Source organism: Camelus dromedarius, chromosome 14, assembly GCF_036321535.1.
Source record: "Camelus dromedarius isolate mCamDro1 chromosome 14, mCamDro1.pat, whole genome shotgun sequence".
In the NCBI taxonomy this organism is placed as follows: Eukaryota; Metazoa; Chordata; class Mammalia; order Artiodactyla; family Camelidae; genus Camelus; species Camelus dromedarius.
In genome coordinates this window covers 29,791,172-29,817,615 of record NC_087449.1, presented here as the reverse complement: position 1 = coordinate 29,817,615, position 26,444 = coordinate 29,791,172, and the positions used below count along the sequence as shown (strand labels likewise).

The following is a 26,444-nucleotide window of genomic DNA, read 5'->3' as shown; positions in this document are numbered from 1 at the left end:
ATCTCAGTCTTTTAAAGCAGCAATGCCCTACTTAACAGTGCCCTTCCATGCCCATCCTGAGGTAGAAGGGCAACTCTCATCATTACACTCAGGACCCAAACTAATGGAGGATCCATCTCCACATGTGCTCTTGTGATTGTGGAGTGAACCATTCCTAGACTCCTAACCCTTGTTTCCTTGGCTCAAACTCATACAAAGTGTAAGACCATGTGCCAGGTCAAATTGACAGAGAAACGCAATCCTACTGTGTGTGTCTGGAAAGAAATCTGCAACATTTGCAGGAAGTACCTCTCCCTAGAACTATCATCACCTGCCTGCCCTCACCCTTTACCTCCCAGGTCCATAGCTAGACGTGGCTTTCTGTATCTCTCCACTGCAGAGCCAAGGAGCCGTCTCTACTGGAAAGAAACCCATGCAGAACAATATATTGCTTTCTGCTCCCTTAACGGAGGTGCTGGGAACTGAACCTCATGCACGCCAAGCATGTGCTCCATCTGCTGAGCTATACTATCCCCCCTAGAACAGCAGAGCATTTTATCAGAGTCACTGGCACACGTGCACATGTCTTTAAATAAACATTTTAGCACTACTGCTAAACACTAACTAAACACTGCTGTATTTTATTCATTTTAATGAGTATCAATTTGGAATAGCCTTTTAAAAGATTTATACTAACCTGAAACTTTAGATATTTTATATGGAAAAGATTTATATTAGCGTGAATTGGAATAGAACTCTGTGTACACAAAGCTAACATCTATGTGTTTTCTTTCAGGCCGTGGCAGATACTAAAATGTCCTCAGAGTTGTATGACAATGCAAATGACCTTCTTTCTAAAGTGAAGAATGACAAGTCTGTGTCGGCTGGAGTGACCATTGGCGTAAGCCCCACAGGCAGCCCATATACAGTGAATGTGGGTCCATCTGGGTCACGAGCCGCTTCGCTCCTGGATAAATTAAACAAGTATAATCAGAAGGTATTAAAACACAATGCCTCTGTCGCACAGTATTCCATAGTCTACACAGAACATGTATTACCTTAACTGCATTAAAAAGTACAGTAGTAATTGAACCTTCATTTGCTTGTGTAATTGGAAATGTCTGATCAGTGGTAATCATGTTTGTTTTTCTTATTACGCTTTCCCACAAAGAATCATCACAAAGGGAATAAAATCGCACAGTAAGACTAGAACTCTTATCACTTTCCCCATCTTTTCCATGGTTACCTGGAGCATACAGGGAAATACTTAGAATGGTAATATCTTAAAGGGAAACAGCCAAGCCCTTGAAACTAGACTTAGAAGAATTCTCCAGCAGGCTTTGCTTTTGCAAATAGATGGGAGGGCTGGCCTGCTCAATTAATCTCTCATTTATTCATCAAACATTTACCACTAACTGCCTATTATCCTGAGAGGTCAGGCAATGCTTCCTTGAGGAATTTAGGAAATCTCCCTCAACTGAGATGTAAAGACTAGTACAAGTTGTCCAGATGCAGGGAGGCAAAAGTTAGCAGAAGGCTGTTCCAGGCCTGAGACACAGCACGTGCAAAGGCTCAGAGATAAGAGACTGCCTCACACAAATTTGGGATTGAAAGTACTTCAGTTGGCTGAAGCACAAGGTGGGAAAGCAAAGTAGGGAAGTATGAGAATGGAGAGGTAATCTGGAGCCAGCTGAATTAAAAAAATTTTAAATTGAAGTTTAGTTGATTTATAATGTGTTAGTTTCTGGTATACAGCATAGTGATCAGCTTATACATAAAAATATACACATACATATACATATATATATACACACACACATACTCTTTTTCATTACAGGTTATTACAAGATATTGAATGTAGCTCCCTGTACTACATACAGTAGGACCTTGTTGTTTATCTCTTTTATATACAGTAGTTTCTATCTGCTAATCCCATACCCGTAATTTATCCCTCCTCCCTCCACTTTCCCCTTTGGTAACCACAATTTGTTTCCTATTTATTGAATTGATCAGAAATGTACCAAAAGCCTCAATACACTGATGCCAGAACTGGGGATTTAGGGCTTAAAAATTAGTTTGGATGATGAAGATACAATTATAAAAGTTAATTTCCTCAACAAATATAAATTACATCCTGGAGCTTTTCCACAGATAAGCTATTGATCTGAAGGGCAAGGACTTTTCTGAGATCTGGCTATCACAGATTCAGGTGGGCTTTTCTAAAGGCAGGTGGCCTCTTCCAACCTTCACTATCACTTGGGATCAAGGTGCACATCCCCTGCAAATAATGTGCATACATGATCCTCTCCTTCTTAAACTAATCCAGACTCACCCTGGTCCTGTCTCTGTTTTATGATATCAGGATCCTGCTTTTCTTTACCCCTTAACAGGGCAAGATCATTAGAATGTTAGCTCCATGAGGCCGGGGACCTAACTCATTCAAGATCATGTCCTCTGTACCTAGCATAATGCATGTGACTACAGGCACTGCTAGGTATTTAGTCAAGAAATTCAATATTGGCATTTTGCTGTGTCATCAAAAATATGCCTAAGCCTGACTTTTAATGGATATTTAATACTTGTGGAGGAGGCTGCATAATGCAGTGCTTTAATTGGAGCAGTGGAGGGAAGAATGGCCTGGGGGAAGGATGGACGTGAGGAACACAGCGAAACACATTGTAGTAACCAATCCAGCGAGAGCTGATGAGAACCTGACCTGGACCGGGGCAGCGGGACAGAAGGCATGGGAGAAGGAGCCAGGCACACACTGGTGTGCAACACACGCTTGCAAAATGTAGTCATTAGTTTGTTACACGTATTTGTGTTCATACAGTCAGATGTAAATATATACATTTCCCACAGCTACTAAATGCCAACCTCTTGCATTATCTCTCATGCTAAAAATTTATATTCTTTATTCTTTCCCTTCATTCGATGGTGATTGTCATTGCAGAAATATGGCTTCATCAGAATTTTCACAAAGGTACAGACGGCCCATTTTAAGATGAGGAGGGATAATATCATGCTGGATGAAGTTATGCTGCAGTCATTAATGGAGCTTCCAGAGCAATACAATTACGGCATGTATGCCAAGTTCATCAATGACTACGGCACCCATTACATAACGTCTGGATCAATGGGCGGCGTTTATGAATACATCCTGGTGCTCAACAAAGAGGAAATGAAAACGGAGGGTAAGTAGAACAGAAGCTTGATGTACACAGTGGTCAGTGCATACACCAGACATGGTCTGCGGCTTTCTAGGCACTGGCTGTGTTGCCAGAGAATGGGTTCCTGCCTCATTCAGGAAAAAATTCAAGATCAAGGCATAGGAAAGTGAAAGCAAGTTTATTTAGAGAGATACACACTCCACAGAGTGTGGGCCATCTCAGAAAGCAAGAGAAAGCATGAACACGAGGTGCAGGGTTGTTAGTTTTTATGGGCTTGGTAATTTGATATGCTAATGCGTGGGAGGATTATTCCATCAACTTTAGGGAAGGGGCAGGGATTTCCAGGAACAGGGACACTGCCTACTTTTTGACCTTTAATGGTCAGCCTAGGAACTGTCGTGGCACCCGTGGGTGTGCCATGAGGCTCAAGGTCAAGTGGAAGTCAAACCTTCCACCATCTTGATTCTAACCAGTTTGTCCTGTCCTCAACTTCTGTGTCATTCCTTCAATGGTTGTGCCCTGCCCCATTCCCTTCTGTCTCAACTATAAGCCATGCAGGATCTCATTTAGTCTCCATGACAACTCTGTAAGGTAGCATTAGCAGTAGTATTTATAGGGAATTGAGGTCCAAAAGGGTGAGATAACTTGCTTGTGAGCACCACAGAATTTGAACTCAGACTTGCTGGGCTCTCTAAAACTATGTATTTACTACTGTATCACAGTTATTTAAGAATAAAGGATTGCTGGGGTTTTGCTATTTAAAAAGTTAAGACATTTTAAATGTAGATTCTTGGTTAATGGAACCACCATCTAATCAGTCAGTGATGCCAGAAACCTGGAGTCACCCCAATCCCTCCTTCCTCTTGACCCCTGTAGATTCAGTTCTCTCTCCTGAATAGCTCTCATCCATCCCTTCTTCTACATTCGCCCTAAATGGTCGGCTGCATTTGCATCTTTCACTTATTACTACGTCGGCTCCTAAATGGTCTCAAGGGGAAGACTTACCCCTTCCAATCCATTCTCAACAACTGCCACCAGAAGGACCTTTCTACGTCACCAATCTGATGACATCACCCCCGTCTGTATCCTGAATGGCTAGGAGTAAAGTCAAAACTCCTTAGCGTGACATCAACAACCTCCATGGTCTCACTCAAAACTGACAGAACAGTGGTTCTCAAAGTGCGGACTCTAACTGGCAGCATCACATCACCTGGGAACCTGTTAGAAATGCAAATTCTCAGGCTCCCATCCCAAACCTACTGAATCAGAGACTGTGGGGGTGGGCCCAGCAGTCTGTGTTTTGACAAGCCATCCAGGTGTTTTTTTTTTTTTCAGGTGATTCTTTTAAAAAAATTATTATTTTTTATTGAAGAATAGTCTATCTATAATGTTGTGTTAGTTTCTGGTGGACAGCATAGTGATTCAGTTATATACATATATATTCTTTTTTCAGATTCTTCTTCATTATAGGTTATTACAAGATATTGAATATAGTTATATAGGAGGACCTTGTGGTTTATCTATTTTATATATAGTAGTTTGTATCTGCTAATCCCAGACTCTTAATTTATCCCTCCTCCCTTTTCCCCTTTGGTAACCGTAAGTTTGTTTTATATGTCCGTCTCTTTCTGTTTTCTGTTAAATAAGTTCATTTGTATCATTTTTTAACATTCCTCATATAAGCAGTATCATATAATATTGGTCCTTCTCTGTCTGACTTACTTCATTTAGTATGATAAGCTCTAGGCCCATCCATGTTGCCGCAAATGGCATTATTTCATTCTTTTTATGGCTGAGTAGTATTCCATTATACATAAATACCACATCTTTATCTATGATGGAAGCAACCTCCAGGTGACTCTGATGCTCAGTACAGTTTGAGAACCACTGACTCAGTCAACAAATGAGTAGAAGGGTGAGAGATGCATCCACATTTCACAGGCAAGTTCAACTTCCCACAGAAGTTTCCCTGACTGTACAAGCCCAGACTGGCTACTTCCTTCCTTCAGCACATTCATAGAAATGCCATACTGTTTAATCTTTCAAAAACAATTTTCCAAATGTTAATATTTCTCTCCTCATCTGGATAGCAAGACCTTGAAAGCAAGCATCCTGTCTGACACTTCTACGTTTTTAGCACCCAACACAGGGGTTAGTACAGACTGAGTGAGCAATACAAGACATGGAGTTTGAAAGGGGGCACTAATTTAGATTCCTGGCCAGGGTCATTCATTAATTTATCTTTCTATCCATGTAGTCATCCTTTTATAATTCAAATATCTACTGAGTGTCTATTATGTGTTTGTGTTAGGCGTACAAAGGCAAGCAAGTCTAAATACAGTCCCTACCCTCCTGCAGCACAATACTTTACGAACTGCAGGTGGAAACCCAGCAGTAGGTCTGTAAATCAATGTATGGATCACAAATATTTTGAACAACAACAACACAGATCAGAAAATGCCACGGAGGATCGCAGGCAGTGAAGATAAGTCATTGATCAAGAAACTTTTTCTAGTTAAAGACATGTACTCATGTACAGAGTCGTGATACAAAGTGAACAGTTCAGGATGGACCAGTATTCTAAAAAAAGTTTAAATAACCTAATTCAAGTGGTTCTTTTTAGAATCATTCAAAAACGTGAGGAGGAGGAAGAGCTGACATTTGCCGAGGGCTTCCTGAGCTCCAGGTGCTGTGGTGTATTTTTTCATTTAATTTTCTTAACATTTGGAGGTTGGTGTCATCCCAGTTTTAGCCCCAGAAACACTGAGGCTCCTCCGGAAAGTTAATCACTTGGCTCAGGGTTGTAGGAAGTTGGCATCAGAGCCCCGGACCCACGGTCTTTCCACCACGTGGTCGTGGTAGGGCCTTGCCCTCGAGCCCCATCTTTGGTGCTGGATTACTAATTAACTGCCTGGGGTATCTCGAGCCCCTCCTCTTCAAAATCTGTGAGGCAGAAACGGGCTTCCAGTGTGGTTAATATTCAAAAGCAGCCCACCAACGAATCGTCCCAGGGATAATTACCTCAGCTCTGTTTATAGAAAACCATATGTTGATAATAGCACAATTTGCTCTTTGTGAAGAGCTGGTTTTCTATAAATCCGGAAAGTTAGTGTTGCTTTTCTATAAATATGGAAATGTGCTAATCATCACCTCATCTGCTGGAGACCGCTAATAAATCAGAATGTCATTTACATATTAACCTACAAAGAACAAAAACATCTACCTTCTTTCCCTTTGACAAATAAAATCACGCACACCCTCTTCTCCATGTTTGATGTTTGTCTAATTTTCTCTTTGTCTCTTTCTCAACCTCTCTTTCTCTCTCACTTCCTTTCTTTCTAGGTCTCTCCCTCTCTCCTCTTTGTCACCATCTGTGTATCTTTGATCTATATGACTTTAATAATATTTATATTCTATTAAGTGCTGGTTTCTAAGAAACACTCTGTGCGGTACAGATTCAGTCCTCCAGTAGCTGAATGTGGAATGGAATGATTTAAGTGAACACACTGGCTGGTTTGCTCTGGGGGAATCTTTTGTCCTTGGGTTTGCCTCAGATCCTCTCTGGGTATGTCCCAGAGGACACACAAGCCTGTTTGCTTCTAATGCGTCCTTTAGATAAAATGCTTCTCCTCAAAGACAGCATGAAACCATGCATCAAAAATCAAGGGACGTCTTGGATGTTGGGGAGGTGACGTTAGACTTCAATGGGATCCTAGACTTTCCTCAAGGGCTGCTGATAGCTTCCTACCTTCTACAGGAAATCAGTATGGCTTTGGGCTTGAATTTCTGGATTTAGAATTTTTTTCGCCTTCATCTCTTGTTTGGAGCTCCTATTATTTGTCGTTGTATAAAGATACGACAGAGAGAATAGTGCATGCACCCTTCGGCTTCTTTGGAGCCTGGCCCCATCACAGAGCTGATAATTTACCTAGGGCCGGTCAAGCACTTCAGTGACACTGTTCTGTTCATGAGTGTTTCCCGCCTCCTTTTGCACGTGCTGTGCCGTCAGCCTCCAAAGCTCTTCCCCGTCTTGCCAACCTGACAGATTTTAACTCATCCTTCTGAACTTTGTACAGGCACCCCCACCTCTGTGAAACCCACCTTGACATCCCTCTGCCCATTCTTCCATAGTTTTGTTTGTTCAGACGTGCCTTCATCAGTCATGCTCATTGAGTTTGTATTATGTGCCAGGTGAACAAAATTAATAAATTAGCAGACAATCTAGTGGAGGACACTAAATAAGCAGCCCCAAACCCAGAGGTCATGCTTGCTTCTCCTTTATGTCCTGCCCTGCATGAGCGAGATCTGTCATCTTTACTTCTAAAGCGTATGTGGTATCTGCCCCCCTTACCTCTGTTACCATCTGACTAACGCAAACCACCATTATCTCTCATCTGGCCACTGCTGGAGACTTCTCCTTTTTCCCTTTCTTGGCTTTTCCCTTCCTTTCTTTTTTCTTTCTTCCTATTCTTTCCTTACTGTTGTCATCACTGTTGTTCTGTTAACACTCGAACACACCAAGCTTATGTAGCCTGCAGTCTTGGTACAAGCTGTTCTCTGTCTGGGCTCCCTTCCCTCTAACGTCTGCAGAGCTGTATTCTAATCAGTCAGATCTCAACTTACCTTTTCAGAAAGGCCTTTTCTGGACATGTTGGAAGTCCCTCCCTGTTACAGCACCCTATTTGAATTCTCAGAACATCACTGGATATTCAATAATTACCACATTCATATGCTCATTTGCTTATTGTCAGTCTCTTCTTTCTAACATACATGTTCCCTGAGTGCAGGGACTTCGTGTGCTTAGTTCATTTCCTAAACCAGTACCTGGCACATAGTAGGGGCTTAATAACTTTTGTTGAGTGAGTGAAGGGAGAAATATATAATTGCAGACTGTGACAAGAGCCATAGAGAAAATGAATGGGCTGTAGAAGCAGAATAATGGCGGGAGGAGAGGGGAGATGTCCATGTGGTTTAGGATTATTGGGGAAGTCTCTTAAGGAGATGAAATCCAAACTGAGACAAGGTCTAAGAGATAAGGAGACTCCAGAGCTGCGAGGGGAGGTGTCCTGGGCAGAGTGGACGGCCTGGTGTGTGTTGTGAGGACTGAAGGAAGGACTGTGCGGCTGAAGCCAGTGGCGAAGGGGAGGACAGTGGAAGCTGAGGCTGGGAGAAGCCTCAGAAGGTCTTGCTGGCCGAGGTGAGAAGCATGGACCATGCCTGCGGTGAAAGGGGAAGCCCTGCAGGGCCATCAGCAGGGAGGCGGGGAGCGTGGACGCGGGGAGGGCACCTGGAACCCTCTTGCTGATGCCCAGGTGAGGAGTAAGGAATGGAGATGAACGACTATGAGAGATTCGGGATTTATTCTGAAAGTAGAATGTAGACCATCTGCAGATGGTCCAGGTGTGAATTGTGAGGTGAAAATACTGTTTCTTCTAAATTATATCCCTACTGTACACACACACACACACACACACACACACATACACATCAGGGTGAGAAGAACACAGTGAGTTTGCTCGGGAGGGCCAGCTTCCTGGGAGAGATGCCTCCAGGCATTTGGAAATATGGCAGGGATTTCGGAGCCAAGAGAAGAATCCAAAATATATATATAACTTGTAAATTCATACTCTCTATGAACTGTAATGACACCTATTTGTCTCTTCTACTAGACAGTGAACTAGACCTCCTTTATCAGCTCAGGTAGGCAGGTCCTGACACATTTGACTCAGCTTCTGTGTCTCTCAAAATGCAACATGAAATTGAGTTTTTCGGTTAAAGAATCTTAAGTAGGTCTGATAGAATCCTTCTATCAGGATGCTGTAATGGAAACCATGCATGGAATAGAAAGTAAACTAATAGTCCTCAAGGCTCTGAAGGTTCATGATTCTACAGCTTTGGCCATACTGAAAGGGCACTATGAAGACCTTACAGAAATTGACTTCTACTGATGCTCCGTTTGTGAAGGAAGCCAGTAGCATTCTGCGGCCCCATAAGAGCCAGCAGGCGGTGTGGTCATGAAAACTGTTCTTTTTCACAAAGAAATCACTGCTTTTCATGTAGGTCCTGCCATTTAAAAGCCATACTTCGCATCTCTGAGTCTGTTTTCCCACAACTAACGTATGAATAATAAACAACTTCAAAAGGCTAGCATGAGAATAAACCAAGATAACACTTCTAAAAAGTGCTGTAATGAATAAAGCACACTCTAAACAGTAGTTACTATTATGGACTAGTTTCAGGTGGGCTCAGTAAGTAGCAGAATCATTTGATCAATGTCTGTGGACCGAAGCCACGTGCTGGTGACATGGTAGCAAGGAATCCAAACACTGGAGTCAGACACATCTGGTGGGGATGTTGGTTCTACCATTTAGTAGTGGCATGACCTGGATCAGGGTATTTCATTTCTCTGAACCTTAGTTTTTCCCAAGACCCAAATAGGAATGATAGCATGGCTTTTTTGTTGGAGGATAATTCCAAATACATCTTGCATGATAAGTGTGTAAGTCGATTATGTTTTTCCCTTAATGCAGGATATTGAGTGTAGCTTAGTATTTGAAAATACAGGTTCTGTCATTTACTAGCTGTGTGATTACTGGCAGATTATTTAATCATTTTAATTCTCAATTTCCTCACCTGTTAAGCCGGTGAGATTAATGGCATTTAACTCACCGAGTAACTGTGAGGAGGAAGCGAACTTATCCACAGAAAATATTTAGTGTCATGCTCGGACTCCAATAAGCAATTGCTAAAAAGGTTCTAACTTACACTGCTTGGATTCAAATCTTATCTCCACCGCTTATCAACCATGTGACCCTTAAGCAAACGAACCTCTTCCTTCCTCAGTTTCCTGTTCTTCTGAATGAGACAATGGCGGTAGATACTTCATAGGACTGTTATGAATATGAAATGAAACAGTCCCTGGGATCAGGTGCCCAGCACCGGGCATACAGTAAGAATTTAAAAGTGTTACCTATTATTGCTGCACCCTGTTGGTGTTATTACCACCACGTGTTTATTATTCCCAGATTTCCAGTTATTAGCACTATAATATAACTATCCTCTCCTCTGTAAAGTAAGGACAAGAAGACAACCTGTCTCACAGGGCTCTGCCATCAGCCAGCTCTGAAACACTGTTCAAATGGAAGGGAAATCATTATCACTGCGTCCAGCCTTCAGTGGCCAACGTTTCTGCTGCAGAATTGGAGCCGCAGCAATCATGCCTCCTCCCCCGCTTGCCCATTTTTTAAGTCAAGGTCATTCATTTCTGTCCTGAGAGCTTCACCAGTTTGGGAGGGGCTGCTTCTCCCATTTATCAAGGTCACTTTGAATTCTCATCACTATCTTTCAAAGTGTTAACAACTCTGCCCAAATCAGTGCCTGCATTCCATCATTCCTCTCCCTGATGGATGTCAGGCCACAATGACCCTGGAAAAGGCCCTTCCAGTGAGAGGGCAATACATTCAGCCATCATTGATCATCACCCTCCAGCTAGGGTCCTTGGACCAACTGGTCTACCACCTAACACACTGTGTAGAAAAAGCCACAGGGACTTGTCAGTATAATGTCAATTATAGTTCTGCATTCTCTTCCTCTATCTTCCTTCCCTCTATTTATTCATTCCTTTTAGCTTTTCATTCAACAGATACTAAGCACACATAACATGGTAAGCCCTGTCTACATACCAACATGAGTCTCTTATCTTATGTAGAAGGTAATGCGATTTCTCTGTTGTAATCATCTGTATATAGTCAGGGATGACTTATTACATGGACAACCAAACTGGTTACCACCTAAAATGAATAACTTATTTTTCTACTCACTGTACTTAGAGTTAGCTGAAATATTTGGTTCTGATAAAATATATTTGCATATAACAACTCCTAATGTTGGCAAAATATAATCATTCACTTCTGGTATTCACGAGGGTCTTCATATTAGCTTAGGAGAATTTGTATTATTATTTTTCCCAATTTTATAGAGAAAAACTTGAAGTCCAAAGAGCCCAAGTAAATGGCTCAACATGATTCAGCTGTATAGTTGTGTCTTGTCCAAGTATTTAGCACCCTCCACCTCCATTTCCCCATACTTCTGTCATTCATTCTGATACTATATTCCAGGGGCTTAGACTCTAGCAGTGCTGGTAAGACAGCCAAAATTTACTGAGCATTTCACTATGTGGCAGACACTGAGTCAGGCACTTTAAATGCACTATCTCATTTAATCCTCAGGAAAGACCTGGCAAGAGGCTATTATAATCCCCAATTTACAAATGAAGAACTGAAGTTCAGTGATGTTAACTAAACTTGTGCAAGGTCAAGGTCACGTGGTCATTATGGGTGGAGCCTGTGGTCAATTTGCGAAACTGTGATGTTAACCAACATGCTGTAAATATCTCAGAGACAGCTTACCTAGGATTTTTCCTAGGCTTTTTCAAACTGCAGGCCACAGCCCATTAACAGATTATAAAAGAACTTTAGTGGGTCATGACCAGCATTTAACCACATGAAATAGAATACCCCAGGATGGAAAGCTTCAGAGAGCATCACACAAAGTATGGTTAAGTGTTGCGTAAGTATGTGGGTGGGCTGGACCATGGTATAAAACGTACTGCTTACATTTCGGGGTTGTAAAAAATCGTTAGAAACACTGTCTTAACCCAGTGGGCTCCACTGACTGCAGACAAGTATCTAACCACTTTAAATAAAGGAAGAATCATCAGTAGTCATAATGAAGGCATTAGGAAGTGTATTAGTTGGGGTTCTCCAGGCTGGCATGTTTACATCTATGTAACGATACTTCTTGTAAGAAATTGGCTCACAGAATTATGGAGCCTGACAGGTCCCAAGATCTGCAGTTGGCAAGCGGTGGGCCAAGGGCAATTGACAGTTCAGTTCCCGTCTGAGTTCAAAGGCCTGAGAACCAGCGCAGCTGATGGTGTAGTCCCAGTCTGAGAGCTAGCAGGCTTGAGACCCAGAAAGAACTGATGTTTGAGTCCAAAGGCAAGAAAAAAGCCAAATTTCCCCTCAAGATGGTCAGGCAGGAAGACTCCTCCCTCACTCGGGGGGGGGGGGGTCAGCCTTTTTGTCTATTCTGCACTTCTACTGATTGAACAAAGCCCACCCACCACCAGGGAGGACAATCTGCTTTGCTCAGTCTACCAATTTTAACATTGATCACATCCAAAGACACCCTCAAAGAAACACCCATAACAACGTTTGACCAGATATCTGGACACTCTTGGCTTTATCAAATTGAGACACAGAATTAACTGCACAGCAAGGTGGACAAGGGGGAAAGCTAGAGGTAGATGTAAGTAATAACTGCCAAGTGGGTGTGTGAAGTCTCCTGTGATGAAACAGTTTATCCAAATGGAAACGAGCAAGCATTCGCTGAGTTCCAACTCTGCGGCAGGGCACATGCGGAGGCGATACATGCGTCTCCCCCCATTTACACTCTGGGCAATGCTTTGAGCTGTGTTTTACGGCTGTACTTACTTTACAAATGAGGAAAATCAGGCACTGAAAGAGAAAATGACCCATCCAAGGGGACACCACTGGCTAGACGCAGAGCGGGGTGAAATGCAGATTTCTAATTCCCAGTTCAATGCTTCTTGTGATACCCTTGGGTATTTACTTATCTTCCTTTTTAAAAATATTTAACTGCTTATGATAGCTTTGAAAGTGGTTAAAGCAGGTTTAAAAAAAATCTCTAAGGGAGTCTCCATTCCTAGGGCAGTATTGGGTCAGGTTGACCCCGATTGGACACTGCAACAGAGAACTGTTAAAGGTTAAACTGACCAGCTTGTGATGGTCTGTTCTGAAGCTTAGGTGCATTCACAGAGCTGGGAACAACCACAGTGTGCTGGCACCCACAGCCCGCAAAGAGGTGGACCTTAAAGGCCGGAAGGCCAGAAAAAGTATGTAAGTCAACAATGGCAGGGGGTTTTAATAGCAAATTCTATCAAGACCACTGAGTTGAGAACTGTGAAACCAGATACGGACTCAGCCAGAAAGTACTGTGATCAATTAATCATGTCTGTCAGAGGCAGAGGCAGACCCACGGTAGAGCCTCAGTTTCCTTCCAACTGGGCTAATTTGGAATCCAAGCCCACCAATGCTGTGCCTGCAGAGTCAGGAGTGGTTCCTAAAGGGTCTGAGGTGGAAATGAGGGCCCCTGGGTTATGTATTTTCTATTCCTTTACTAGAATGAGACAAAGGCAGCCCCGATGATTAAGCTGTCTATGGAAAGTAACTGCGATGAGATGGACATATAATTTCCATCCCTCAATTTTTTTCAAATGTTCCAGAACATTTATGTATTACTGCTGTTGATGGCTTATAACTTCCTTTCAGGAAGGTTCTGAGTGGAGCATTCTCCCTTCTTATCCAAAGTAGGAGGCAGGAAGCACTCAATTTCGGAGGAAAATCCTTCTCATATTCTGATCTCCATCCATCCATCCACTCATCTAGTAAATACAGAGAACCCATGATTTCTGGGGACTCAGGGGTGAAACACACAGATCTGTGCTCTGGAGAAACGTGTAGTCAGTTAGGGGCTATGAATAATACAGTGTGATAAATACTTGAACAGAAATAAATACAGCAGACGCACAAAGGAGGGAGCAACCCAACCTTTCTGCCCCTCCCATTTCCTAGACTCTAGATACCTTCAAACGTGATCTTCTGAGGTTGGTTAGGAGGAGTAGGAGCTTGCCTGGTGGACAATGGGGCCGGAGATTTCTAAGAGGAGGGAGCTGCATGGGTGTGGCTGAAGCCACAAGTGGGTAAGGGTGAGTAGTGGGAGGTAAGTGTCCAGATTCACTCAAAGACCAGACTCTTGGTGGAGGGCTTGCCTCTGAGGCCAGGGTGCATAAATGAGAACAATCCTGTGGCTGGGTTATGGCAGGAAGAGTACCGATGTCTAGTAACCTGAAGTGGAGTCAGTGTTGGCCTCCTAGCGGCCACAGAGAGGTTGACAAGCTGCAGAATGGCAAGCTGCTGGAGCTATGCAAAGGTGGACATTGAGACAGGAGGGGCCCTGCCACCAGACAGGATGGCTGGCATCAAGGGAGCGTGCGTGGGCCCCACTCAGCCCTCCAGCCCACTGCTCACCATTGGGCGACGTTATATGAGCTACTTGCTGGTGCCTTGACTTAATCATACTCACTTTCTCCTTGGTGCTGTCCCTTCTACCTGGAACTCTGCTCCCCTCCCCCTCTCTCCTTCCCCTGGCTACTGCTTACTCACCCTTAGACTCTGCTTAGGTAGGATTTTCCAGGCGGTCCTCCTGCCTGCCCAGTTCTGGGTTGGGAGCCTGTCTTAGGTACTTCAGTGCACCCAGGACGTGGCTCTCCGTATGACATTACTGCAATGCCTGTTTGCACAGTGCATCTTGTGCATGATGCGTCTCTGGAGCTTTGCCCTAGGCTGAGGCTGGCTCACAGTAGAGGCTCAGGGACTTTTCAGCAGGGGTGGTTCAGAATCGAAACTCTTGGATGCCTGGCATTCTCCAGAGCTTTTCTCACACGCTGCAGAGTCGGGGGTGGACTCCTAAAGAATCTGAGCTGGACTGAATAGTGGGGAGGGTGTGGTGGGCAGGAACCTGACTGCGAAGGGTCTGAGATCCACGGCTAAGTCGTCTGGTCCAAAAGGTCTTTTACCGTGTCCGCTAACCAACCAAGCACCCTGAACAGACAGGCACCAGATTCTAACATGTGCCAGGCTTTATCCCCAGTTACCATGACAACCAGGCTTCACGGTGATGGATGGTATTGATTGACTGACAGACTCCTGGTGTCTTGGCTCTGTCCCTACCTCCCTTAAGTCATTTGCATACACATGGATCATAGGCTCTCAGCACCATCCTCCTGATTTTGTCCTGATTTCTGTCTTTCCACCTCTAACACTGAAAACAGCCTCAGCCTGAAAGGAGAACAAAGTGTGATGATGTCAAAATTACTCCCAGGGCCACCTCTGACACCCTCTCCCACAACTGACATAATGTGGCAAGGAGAAAATGGGCTTTGGACATAGACCTCGGTTCAGTCCTAGTTCTACTATTTCCTCATTCCATCATTTGGGGCAAATGACTTAAACGATCTCAGCCTTGATTTGCTCATCTCTAAAATGGGAATAACTGTGCCTGCTGTGGAGTCATTTGTGACTATTAAGTGTGATATGGATTTTAACACATGGAAAATCTTTGCCTAGCATAGAGGGTGGATGTCCCCTCCATCTTCCTCACTCACTCACTCTGAGTCTACAGTACAGCTTATACTGTTGAGAAGTTGGCGAAGAAAAGTGGTGTTCACAAGCCCCTCAATTTCCCCCATTCTCTGATTTTCCAGTTCAGTATCAGGAACCTGATCTATGTATGTGGCAGCATTTCCAGCAGCAGTAATAGTAGTAATACTTGACCATTACTGCTAATTCCGAGCCAGGCACCACGGGAAGCACTGTACGTGGCATGGATTATTAACTCATTTAACCCTCTGCACAACCCTATGAGGTAGACAGTGTTAAAATCCCCACCTTACAGATGGGAAGACCGTGGCATTGAGAGGCTCAGCCAGTAAGTGGACATGGTCAAATGCCAGCTCTGGCTGTCTCCATCTCAGAGCCTGGCCCTCAGCTACACTGCCTCTTGTCAGGACCCGAATCATCTAGCAGGGCTGAGTCCCTGAAGATAGCCCTTATCCAGCAGGCAGAGACCTGAGACTGCTGTCCCAACATGGCTCACTGGGAGCATAGGTTCTTCTTTCTGGGCTGCTTTGTAGAATGAGGCAGTCATGGAATGAGGGGCTTGGTCAGGCCACGCCTGCTCATGCCACGTGATGACCTGCAGAGTAACATTGGTTTGATGAGATGGTGCGTGCACCGAGTTTGCATACAGCACACCTTGCATCACACCTGGATTCTCGGGCTTGTTAGTCATGGAACTTTGGGCAAGTTACCTAACAATCGTAGCGACAACTAACAAGATTTGCTAACATTTAAGTGTACCAGACACTGTATTTAGAGATTCATGTATAGAAAGTATTTCCATCCCCATTTTCTGAGTTTTGTTTATTTGTTTGTTTGTTTTTCAGGAGGGGTAATTAGGTTGGTTTGTTTATTTAAGTGGAGGTACTGGGGATTGAACCCAGGACCTCTTGCATGCATGCACTCTACCATTGAGCTACAGCCTTCCCCATCCCCATTTTCAAATGGGGAAAATGAGGTATTAAGCCGTTCAGTAACTTACCCCAAACCACACTACTAGTGAAGGGTAGAACCCTGACACCTGAGTTCCCACTGTTAACCACGCCAGTGACTCCCTTTTCTAACCCCTGTGAGCCTGTGAAATGAGCAAATCCTCCTGGCCCCCTAAGATTGCTGTGAACGAGATAACATAGATGAAAGAGCTTCATAAAACAGCAAGTCGATCAGGCGTGAGATATTACACAGATGTGACTGGTGTTGTCAACCAAAAGATCTGTGACTCCCAACACGTTTTAGAGGTGTTGTCTAGATAGGCTGGAATCAGCCTGTCCCTGAGTACTTCTGGGGGCTTGTCACATGCCAGGCTCCGTCCCAAGCCTTGTAAACCCAAGAGATGACTTTATAAGTTTGCAGGATCATTGGAAGAACAGACCAAGAAATAGACAATTACCACAGTGTGCTAACTACTCAGCTGGAGGGATGCAGAGGGACACCACGAGGGACACAGATACAGGGCCCCTGGGAGTGAGAGAATGCTCTCTACAGTTGACTGGGAGAAGTGCAGTGAAGGAGGTAGGGGACTTTCAGAGGGAATAGCACATGCAAAGGCACAGAGGTACTTGTACTATGATTCTCAGGTGACTAGGGGAGAAGCAGGCATTTTCATGGATTAACAGAAGCACAGAGCAGGGAGGTAAATTAGCCAACAGCTCTCAGCTTATATGGCCACAGACTTAACCATCATCTTTCCCAGTGTTAATGGCATGAAACAGACCATATGATTCTTCCTTTCCCTTCTGAGGCTGTCTTTGGGGGCAACCAACGTAGGAAAGCAACAGAGCACGGAGATCACAGCAACCTGAACGGCATTTGTTTGTTGCCGAGAGATAAATAATGCATTACACCTGCTGTTCTCCATCTGATGCTTTTAATCTGAGGAGTGACAGAGACTTGCAGATTCTGGCATCTCAGAAGTCAAGCTGCCTGGTTCTGCCTCGGAGCTCCACTGATGCAGCATCTCAGTGCAGACATGAGGACAGCTCTCACAGCTGCACAATGGTCAAGACCAGGCGGAAAACAAGCAGTAGACTTGATGGTCAGATACATGTCCCCTGGGCTCCCGCCCTGCCAGACAGGCACAACAGCAGCTCCTCTTGGGACCAGACCAGAGTGGGAGGGAACCCAAGGATCTCCCAGTCCTTCCTTGACTAACCTGCATCTCCTTTTCCACTCTTAAGTTCAGATCAGGTTGGCCTTTCTGAGCAGACTCTCGCTGCTAGGGACACAAGGACTCACACGGTCTCCCTCTGCTCTCAACGTCCTCCTCGCTTTGTCTGGCTGATCCCTACTCATCCTTTCATACTTGGCTCCAGTTCCCTTCCACTGAGCCCTTAAGGAAGACTGCCCTGGCCTTGCTGCCTGCTTTCAAAGTCCTCATCCTACAGTACCAGAATTGGCTGTTAACCCGTCCACGCCTCCACACCTGACTATAAGCTCACCAGGAGCAAACACTCTCCCGAGTCCTCTTTATTTCCCAGATGCCTGGCACACAGTAAGACATCATAACATACACATGTACCCAAGTTATCCCAAATGTTCCTCAGGTGTTCTGGTGTGTTCTTAAAGCTTCAGAATCTTGGCTTTTGAGGAGATCCTAAAAGACCACTCGTCCATTCTTCAAGCCCTTCTACTCACAGGCAAACAGCCAGCTGCTGCTTGGTGCTCTCCAGATTTGGGGAGCTCAGTGCCTCCTGAAACAACCCATATCCCCTTGGCCTCGGATCACGGCGGCAATTTACTTTATGAGGCTAAGCCTGCCTCCCTGTAGCATCTGCCCCTTGGGTCCTAGTTCTTGCGACCGCACAAACAAGCCTAATTGCTCTTCCTCAAGGCAACCCTCTGGGAAGCTGAAGCTAGTTCTGGCCTCTCTTATTCAGGTAAACATCCCCACCCCCCAAACATTCCCCAAAGAATACAGCTTTGAATTTCTTGACTCTTGTGCTTCTTATTCTCCGATCATTCCCTGTTTTTTCCCGTCCTTTTTTAGTTTCACTTTTACTGAGGTGAGAACACTTAACATTTGATCCAGTCTTTTAACAGGTGTTTACGACCACACTGCAGAATTCTTCATTCTTGGGGCCATGCTGGGCAGCAGACCTCCGGAACTAAGGCATCCTGCGTAGCTGAAGCTTTATGCCCGTCGCCAGCAAGCCATCCTCCCCTCCCCCAATCCTCAGCAACTGCCCTTCTGTGCTCGGCCTTCACGGCTCTGATCACTTTACATACCTCACGTTAAGTGGAATCACGCAGTACTTGTCCTTCTGGGACCGGTTTATGTCACTTAGCATCAGGTCCTCTAGGTTCATCCATGTCGTTGCATATGGCAGGACTTCCTTCTTTTCAAAGGCTGAATAATGTCCAGTGAATGTCCTGTTTTCTTATTTCCTTTGAAAAGTGTGGCTCCCAGAACTTGGCCCCAGGCTCCGGGTTTCTCTAACCTGCATAGAGAGAGCGAGGTTATCCCCTTTTACTTCGCGGAGTATAATTTTCACCTGGCTTCATCGCCCTATCGAGCTGGAAGTTATCTAAGACTCTCTGGCCTTTTCTCTTATTCTCCTGCTAAGCTGTGTCCATTCTTCACTGTGCTCATGCAATTGGCGTTTTGTCCCAGGACAGGATGTTACAACTTTCCCAAGTGAGCCTCATTTTGCTGGGCTTGGTCTGTGTATCCATCAGCCTTGGGAGGGCTGCTTGGATCCTCACTCTCTCCCTGGTTTCTTCCTCTGGGTAGATACAGTGAGCCTGGCTGCTCAGGCCACCTCCAGGGCATTGACTGAGACAGAGAGGAGGCCAGTGCTCCCTGACAGGCTACCAGCGGTCCTCTGGAGGACCATGGCACTCAGCATCTAATCCCCAGTGCACTGTGCAGGCTTCATCTGGGATACTTGTTTAAAACAGAGATGGCTGGTGACTCAGAAATACAGACTCAGAACTGACAGAGGTGGGGCCCAGGAACTTGTATTTTTCATAAGCACTCCAGATGATCTCAGTACGTAGCCAGGTTAGGCAAACATCAACTCCAGTTTTCTAGCCAGTTTGATCTGATCCAAAGCTGACATCTAAGGGGTAAGCCTGACGGGACGGGGTGAAGCCCGGGCAGAGCACCGCCTGGTCCTCTCGTCTGTCCCCCACGCCCCTCCCCTCCGGCCCCCACAAGGGCTGCACAGTTGCCCCAGACCTTTTATCCGTTCCTCCCTGTCGGCCTAGCGAGGCTGAAGAGGGATCCGAGGAGGCGAGCTGCCCAACTGGAAAAATGCGCGAGGAGCCAACATAATGTGCTGAGGAACCGACGTGGAGCAAAACAGCACCTCACTGCAGTACAAGCGGGTGGCACGCGCACTCAGGTGTCCGCACTTGTCCTTTTATGACGCCCGCGCATGCGTATTGTTCACAATGCTGACTCATGCTATTAGCGCATGCGTACATCTACTTCTTCCCTCACACACATGCAAGTTATTTTGAACTTTGACCTGTGTCCCACAACCTCCTCGCTTAAGACTACCAGCACTCCCCTTACCGCCTCCTCCTCTCTTTGTGTCTGTCTCTCTGGTTCTGTGTCTCTGGCGCCATATTTGACCTCCTCCGCCCCCACCCCAGCTTACTGGTCTTGGTTTCTCACGGCTGCTCTGCAGATGGCTCTGATCTGGAAGCCCCCATTGCTTCTGGGGAGAGACTCCTCCTCTATCCCTGGTATATTGAAACGAGCAACTCTCGGGATCTAAATGAGTCGTCATTGAATATATTGCCCACACCTGCTAGCTTCTCAAGGCTAGGACCTTCACACCTGCTAGCTTCTCAAGGCTAGGACCTTACTTACTCAGATTCGTATTATATTCATATTAGTTTTATTCTCACAGTGTCCACCTTGTTCAACACACAGTGTGCTGGGGACGGTGGGGTAGTAGGTGCTTACTAAATTTCTCAGCAGAATTTAGTCTGATGCCATAACCGGAATGAGTGAAAGGACCACTAATTCTTCTGAACAAGGCAGTCTTGATTCTGAATCTCAGTTCCACTGTTATTTTTAACTCCTTTTTAAAAAAATTTATTTTTTTTGTTATTGAAGTATGGTCCGTTTACAACGTTTCTGGTGTACAGCATTATGTTTCAGTTATACATATACATCTATATATCCCACTATTCTTTTTAGCTGTGTGGCCTTAGGCAAGATAATTAGTCTTTATGAACCGAGGGCATCTTAACTAAACATGAGAAGTGTGGGGTAGGTGTCTAAGGGCACCTTTTGCCCTCGTGTTGTGTGGTTCTTAAGTCACAGACCTCCCCTTACTGGCTGGTACCCTACTCCAGAGTCCTCGGGAGGCAATTCTTTGCAGTCCAATAGTGCTGCTCAAAACAAGCTGGAGTTCCGTCCTCCCAGTCACGCATGCAGGCTGTCAGCAGACCCTTCACCAGCACAGTCACTCCACAGGCATCCTCCAGACCCGTTAATCAGCTCATCCCGTCACTCTAATTCGGCAGCACTCCACCACTCACCTAAGTAATCACTCTGGCGTCTGCCCATGAATTCCTTTCATCCACTTCTGTTTATCACTGTTGAAGCATTTTTTAATCAAAACAATTAAATATGCTAAATCTTCCTCAATTAGTAATGCATTAAAAATGAAAAGTACTTGAACGGAAATGGCAGAAGCAGCCCTGTGCTTGGTGCTGAGTGCTGGTGCTTAAAGCATCACTTCCCCCAGGCCCTCTCAGCTCAGAGCTATCCAGGGACTGCTGTGCAAAGAGTCGCGGAGGCTGCGGGCCAAGAGGGGCCATGGGGAGCAGCAAGTCCAGCCCCTTCTCCGCACAGATGGGAAACTGAGGCCCCATGAGATCATAGGCCTTTTCTAAGCTCATACACAATGTCAGAGACTGGGATTTGTTTTGTTTTACTTCTAAAAAAAATAAAATGTGCATATATTTAAAGTATACAGCATGCTGCTTTGATACATACATATACACACACAAAGTGAAATGATAATTATGGTCAAGGTAATGAGCATATCTCCTCACACAGTTAGCTCTGTGTGTGTAATGAGAGCACCTGAAATCTACTCTCTTTGCAAATTTCTGGTATTCAACTGCAATTTAATTTTGGGTGGGGAATTAGATATATTTATTTATTTATTTATTTAATTTATTTATTTAATGGAGGTACTGGGGACTGAACCCAGGACCTCGTGCATGCTAAGCACGAGCTCTACCACTGAGCTATACTCTCTCACCTGCAAATTTCCAGGATTCAATACAATATTATGAACTATAGTCACCAGGCTGTATGTTAGATCTCTACATTTACCCATCCTACTGAACTGCAACTTTGTGCCCTCTCGGCAGCATCTCCCCGTCTCCCCCACCTCCCTGCCCCGGGAGCCACTGTCTTACTCTCTGCTTCTATACGTTAGACTTTTTTAGAGCTCATATACAAAATCATGCAGCTTTTTTTTCTTTTTGTATATGGCTTGTTTCACTTAATGTCCTCTAGTTTCACTCATGTTGTCACCAATGGCAGAATCTCTTTATGTTTTAAGGCTAAATAATTATATATATGGTATATATACGGTATATACATATATATACACATTGTATCTATATATAGGTATATAGATAATAATTTCCTTATCCATTCATCGGAGTGACTGTGGGATTTGTATTCAGGATTCCTGACTTCTACGGTTCTTTCCATCAGGAGCCCTTACCTAAGGACTCTTGGCATTCATGTAGTCACTCTTTTTTTTTTCATTCACTGATCATTTATTCTGAAAATCGTTACTGAACTCCTCCCCTATGATAGGCACCGTGTCACTATGCTGACAAGAGGGTGGTGAATAAGATGCAAGTCCTTGACCTCAAAGAGTCTGCAGTTTAATGGGGATGCAGGGAAGTAAACTTGCTGCTCGGTACACCCTTGAAAATACTGAATCTAATCCTTAGCTTAATTGAATGACAACTTAAATTGTTTTTCTTCTGTGGTTGCCAGAATAATACACTGACTGGTTATAATTATTGTACAGTTGCAGTTAAACTTAATGATGTTTAGCAAATGCAAACTCCAATTCACAATCTTCAGAAGACTTTAGCTACAGAGGAAGTCAAACGCTGTAGCAATGGTCAATATTTTGCTCTGGTCCACTGTTCTAGACTTATCTTGCCAACTGACCAAGGGTTGGAAACCCAGCTCTCTTCACCTACAGGCTGTGGGATCAGGGCAAAATGATATTACTGCTTTGAGAATTATGTTCCTCATCTGCAAAAGGCAGATTCCTCAGCGGCTCCTCATATGTCAGCAAATACAGAGACAGCTAATGTGGGACTCACAGTTCTTACGGGATCAGAAGTCAAGCAGCCTCTCCGTGGATCTCTCCATCTGCATCTTCTCAGAGCACACTGGCCTCTCTGGGGTGCATAGAGGACCTGCGAAATAGAATTGGGACAAAGATGATCTTTCAGGTCCAAACAAAGCACACTGGTAGCTCTGAAGACAGACGGACATGTTCTGCTCCAGAAATGCTTCCTGGAGTAGATGATATTTGAATTGGAGCTTGAGTAGCCTTTGGAAAGATGGTGAAGAGAGAGAGAGAGAGAGAGAAGGGGACAACGTGCAAACTGCCAAGTGAAGAATAGTGTCAAACATGGGCCAGGCCCTGTCAGGCATTGGGGTATGTGGAGATGGATGAGATAGGATCACTGTCTCAGGGAGGCTCAGTGGAAAATGTGCAAAGGAGAGGGAAGAAGCACTTTTGACCAACTAGTGTGTGCCATACTTACGCCTTCTCAGTTCAGGAATATTTGGTTTGGAACCATCCAGAAGACAACACTGAAATTGGGTTTAAAGAATTGGGATTTTTAACCCAGATCTCTTAGGCTGCACCATTGAAGGTAGCTTTTATTACTACTTTGAGCTAATGAGCTGTGAGCTCCTACCATGAGCTGGCTGGGCCACATTAACTGTCTTTCAGTGTCTCAGCGTTCTGTGTTTCTCTGCTCCCTGCTGCAGGTGTTACTAGCGAAGATATCACTGCATGCTTTGGACTCTCCGTTGGCCTCGAACATGAATACAAACAGATAACACAAATTGGAGGACGTTTATCAGGAGACCACTGTACAAAACATGGAGGTGGCAAAATTGGCAAGTATTTGGTCACAGGTCTCCCAAAAAGAGAAGCCCGAGTTTCCCTTGGACACACAATCACAGCACGTACACTGTTTCTCCCCCTCAACTGATTCCATCTCAGTTATCAGTCACACTGCGTACCTGCTGAGTACACCAAACCAGTGACCTGCAGCGGCCCTGGTTTGAACTCCCCATGGGCTGAGGTCACCTTAGAAACACTGGATTTCGTATGGTGCATCCTCCTAGGTTATAAGCACTAGACAAAGATCCAAGTAGGAAATGGGATGAAAGGAGTGTGCAGACAGAGCCTGGAACATTGACTGCTGACATGAAGGCCCATCAGGTACAGATGAGAGGGAGGAAATGAGTTTGCTGAGAGGGGAGGTGATTCCCAAGTCCACGATCAAAGAGTAATGATTAGAGAAGGATGGTACAAGAATATTTTGTGGCATTTCCTGAACAGGTCACTATGAATGTTCATGTATTCATTCATTCATTCATTCAACATGTATTGAGTATTTTCCTTCCCAGGTGGGAGACACAGAGGATGCAGGGATGATGACAGTATAGTGGATGAGTTGATAAGGTTCAAGTTACTCCCATGGCTTCAGGCTACTGAGGTGTCAGGGCCCTAAGGCAAATCCCTCTTCTCCCCAGTGCCCTTCCCTCTTCTCTCCATTTACCTGCCAAGATTGATCCGCTTCTCTAGACAACTCACCTTTCTTTCTGTCCGCTTGCCCACCCTCACTGTAGCTCTGACCAGGTCTTTCTCTGCACTGCTACTGAGTTGCGTAGAGAAATCTGTCAGAGCACCTACAAAATTTGATTGCCACTATTTGGCATACAGCAGGCACTAAGTAAACATCTGATGTACAGATGAATAAATAAATGGATGAATCATCATCCATTCTCCCATCTTCTCCCTCCTCCACACTGGGCTGGGCTGTCTTCCCAGTGTCTGTGCTAATCCGGAGGATGGATCTGTTTCTAAGTCCTGGGCCTTCTTTTCTGCCTCACCCTGCTGGTTAATGGAGCCAGACAGAAGAATGGGAGACAGCTCTAAGGCCAGCACACAAACTGGGTTCCAAATCTCCTGAGTGGAGTGTGCCAACCAGACCTTTGGCTTTGGGGGAAACGAGCTAACACGGTCACTCTCTCGACGGCAGACGGTGACGAGGAGACCAGGCTGGTGGAAGACATCATCTCTAGGGTGCGAGGTGGCAGTTCCGGCTGGGGTGGTGGCTTGACACAAAACCAGAGCCCCATCACATACCGTTCCTGGGGGAAGTCATTGAAGTACAATCCTGTTGTTATTGACTTTGAGGTAAGTCTTTTCGCAGTTGAAGAAACTCTACGTCCACGAGGAATGAAAGTGAAGCGGACCAGATCATTTCAATTTCTTATTATGAGCCTGTCAAAGAACAAGATTAAATGTAACGGCACGCTGAACTGGTGGCCTTCCCCACGCCTGACTACAGGGGTGCATGACTCTAGACCCAGGCCCCAGGAGGGCTGGGATCACAAGTTTAATATCTGGTCAGTGCCTAGTTTTCCACTCACTGTCCCAAAATTTCTTCAGCCTTAGGCCACCTTCTAAAAAATCAGAACTCGCATTTATACATCAAAGACTTTAAAAATCACATCCGTTAAGTTGGAGGTTGACAAGCTTTTTCCGGAAAGGAGCAGATAGTAAATATTTTAGACTTTGGGGGCCATGCACCGTCCCTGTCATACAAGTTTGTCCTCTACATTTTTTTTTTTTTTTTTTGCAACCTTCAAAAAAAGTAAGAATCATTCTTAGCCCAAAGGCCATACAAAAACCAGCTGTGAGCCGAGTGTGATCCCAAGCCATAACTGGCCACCCCGCTCTAAGTGATCTCATCACACTGAACCTCTGGCCCAGACACGATTCTCCCCACTGAAAAGCTTAGGAAACTGAGGCTCCAAGTACTCAGGTGAATTGTTTCAGGCCGCAGAGCTCAGGTGGGGCAGTACCTGGAGCTTAGACCTTTGGCCCTCCTGTCCAGTTCTCACGTCCCTTTCTCTGAGCATCTTCCTGGAAGCCATGCTTCTTAACCACTGGGGGCCATGTTCTTCTCCAGGGGAGATCTGGCAGTGTCTGCAGGCATTGTTGGGAAGCTGCTATTGGCATCTAGTGGGCAGAGGCAGGGATGCTGCTCAACATCCCACGGTGCACAGGCCCGGCCTTGTGGCAAAGAAGTACCTGACCCCAGGGGTCAATGGTGCCAAACGTGAGAAAGCCTGCCTTAATTCTCTGACCCCACAGAGGAAGTGAAACTGCATTCGAGCTGCAAAGGCAGTGCATCATTCTACCAGGTGGCACGCTATTCTCTTCACATGCAAGGGCAGCCCCTTAGGAAAAGAGTTGGATTCTGGGCTTTTAAATATTGTTGTTTTGTTGCCCATTTTCCCCAGACTCTGGCTCATTTTCTACACATCTTTAAAATTCCAGGTGCGGCTACATTACTTCTGTTAAAATAAGTACTAACTGTTAAACCTAGAAGTCTGTTATAACACTGTTCTCTCTGAAGAAAGAGGTCAGATGGATTAACCCTGATTTCATTTCTTCTCCAATAAGTAAGGGACCATTTTCACGCACCTGTAATTCACATAGGGCCTGAAAATTGCTATCACTAAGCTATTAGTGATCTGGGCAAAAACTGTAAAATTTATATCAGGAGTAATATATAAACTTTCATGGGCAAGAGGTGGACTCTGTTTGCCTTGAACAAAACTTCCAAGGGGAAGACTGACATTCATGATTTGGAAAAGGGCAAATACTGTCTTTTGGGATGGAGAGCCTGGTTTGGGGGTGAGAATGACATAGTTTGGCTCATGGCCACTTTTTCGATGTGTGACCTTAGGGGGGTTACTTTATTTTCTGAGCCCCAGTTTCCCTGC

The 26,444-nt window shown here is 44.9% G+C and overlaps 1 protein-coding gene and 2 long non-coding RNA genes across 3 annotated transcripts in view; 1 reads left to right on the top strand and 2 right to left on the bottom strand.

Annotated features, from left to right (window-relative positions):
* Nucleotides 1-18,840, bottom strand: part of LOC116156880 (uncharacterized) — a 53,190-nt gene extending 34,350 nt beyond the window's left edge. The window contains exon 1 of the long non-coding RNA XR_004140781.2: nucleotides 18,635-18,840. This is a non-coding gene — a long non-coding RNA (uncharacterized LOC116156880). The remainder of the gene's footprint in view (nucleotides 1-18,634) is intronic.
* C8A (complement C8 alpha chain) overlaps nucleotides 1-26,444 on the top strand; it is a 57,834-nt gene that overhangs the window by 24,468 nt on the left and 6,922 nt on the right. Inside the window, exons 6-9 of the mRNA XM_010984579.3 lie at nucleotides 776-976; nucleotides 2,933-3,173; nucleotides 23,406-23,537; nucleotides 24,689-24,846. Of these exons, the coding sequence (XP_010982881.3) occupies nucleotides 776-976; nucleotides 2,933-3,173; nucleotides 23,406-23,537; nucleotides 24,689-24,846 (732 nt within the window). The remainder of the gene's footprint in view (nucleotides 1-775; nucleotides 977-2,932; nucleotides 3,174-23,405; nucleotides 23,538-24,688; nucleotides 24,847-26,444) is intronic.
* Nucleotides 19,615-22,817, bottom strand: LOC135322824 (uncharacterized). The gene is made up of 3 exons (XR_010383727.1): nucleotides 22,727-22,817; nucleotides 20,903-20,959; nucleotides 19,615-19,653 (listed from the first exon to the last, which is right to left on the bottom strand). It is a non-coding gene; the product is annotated as an uncharacterized LOC135322824 (long non-coding RNA).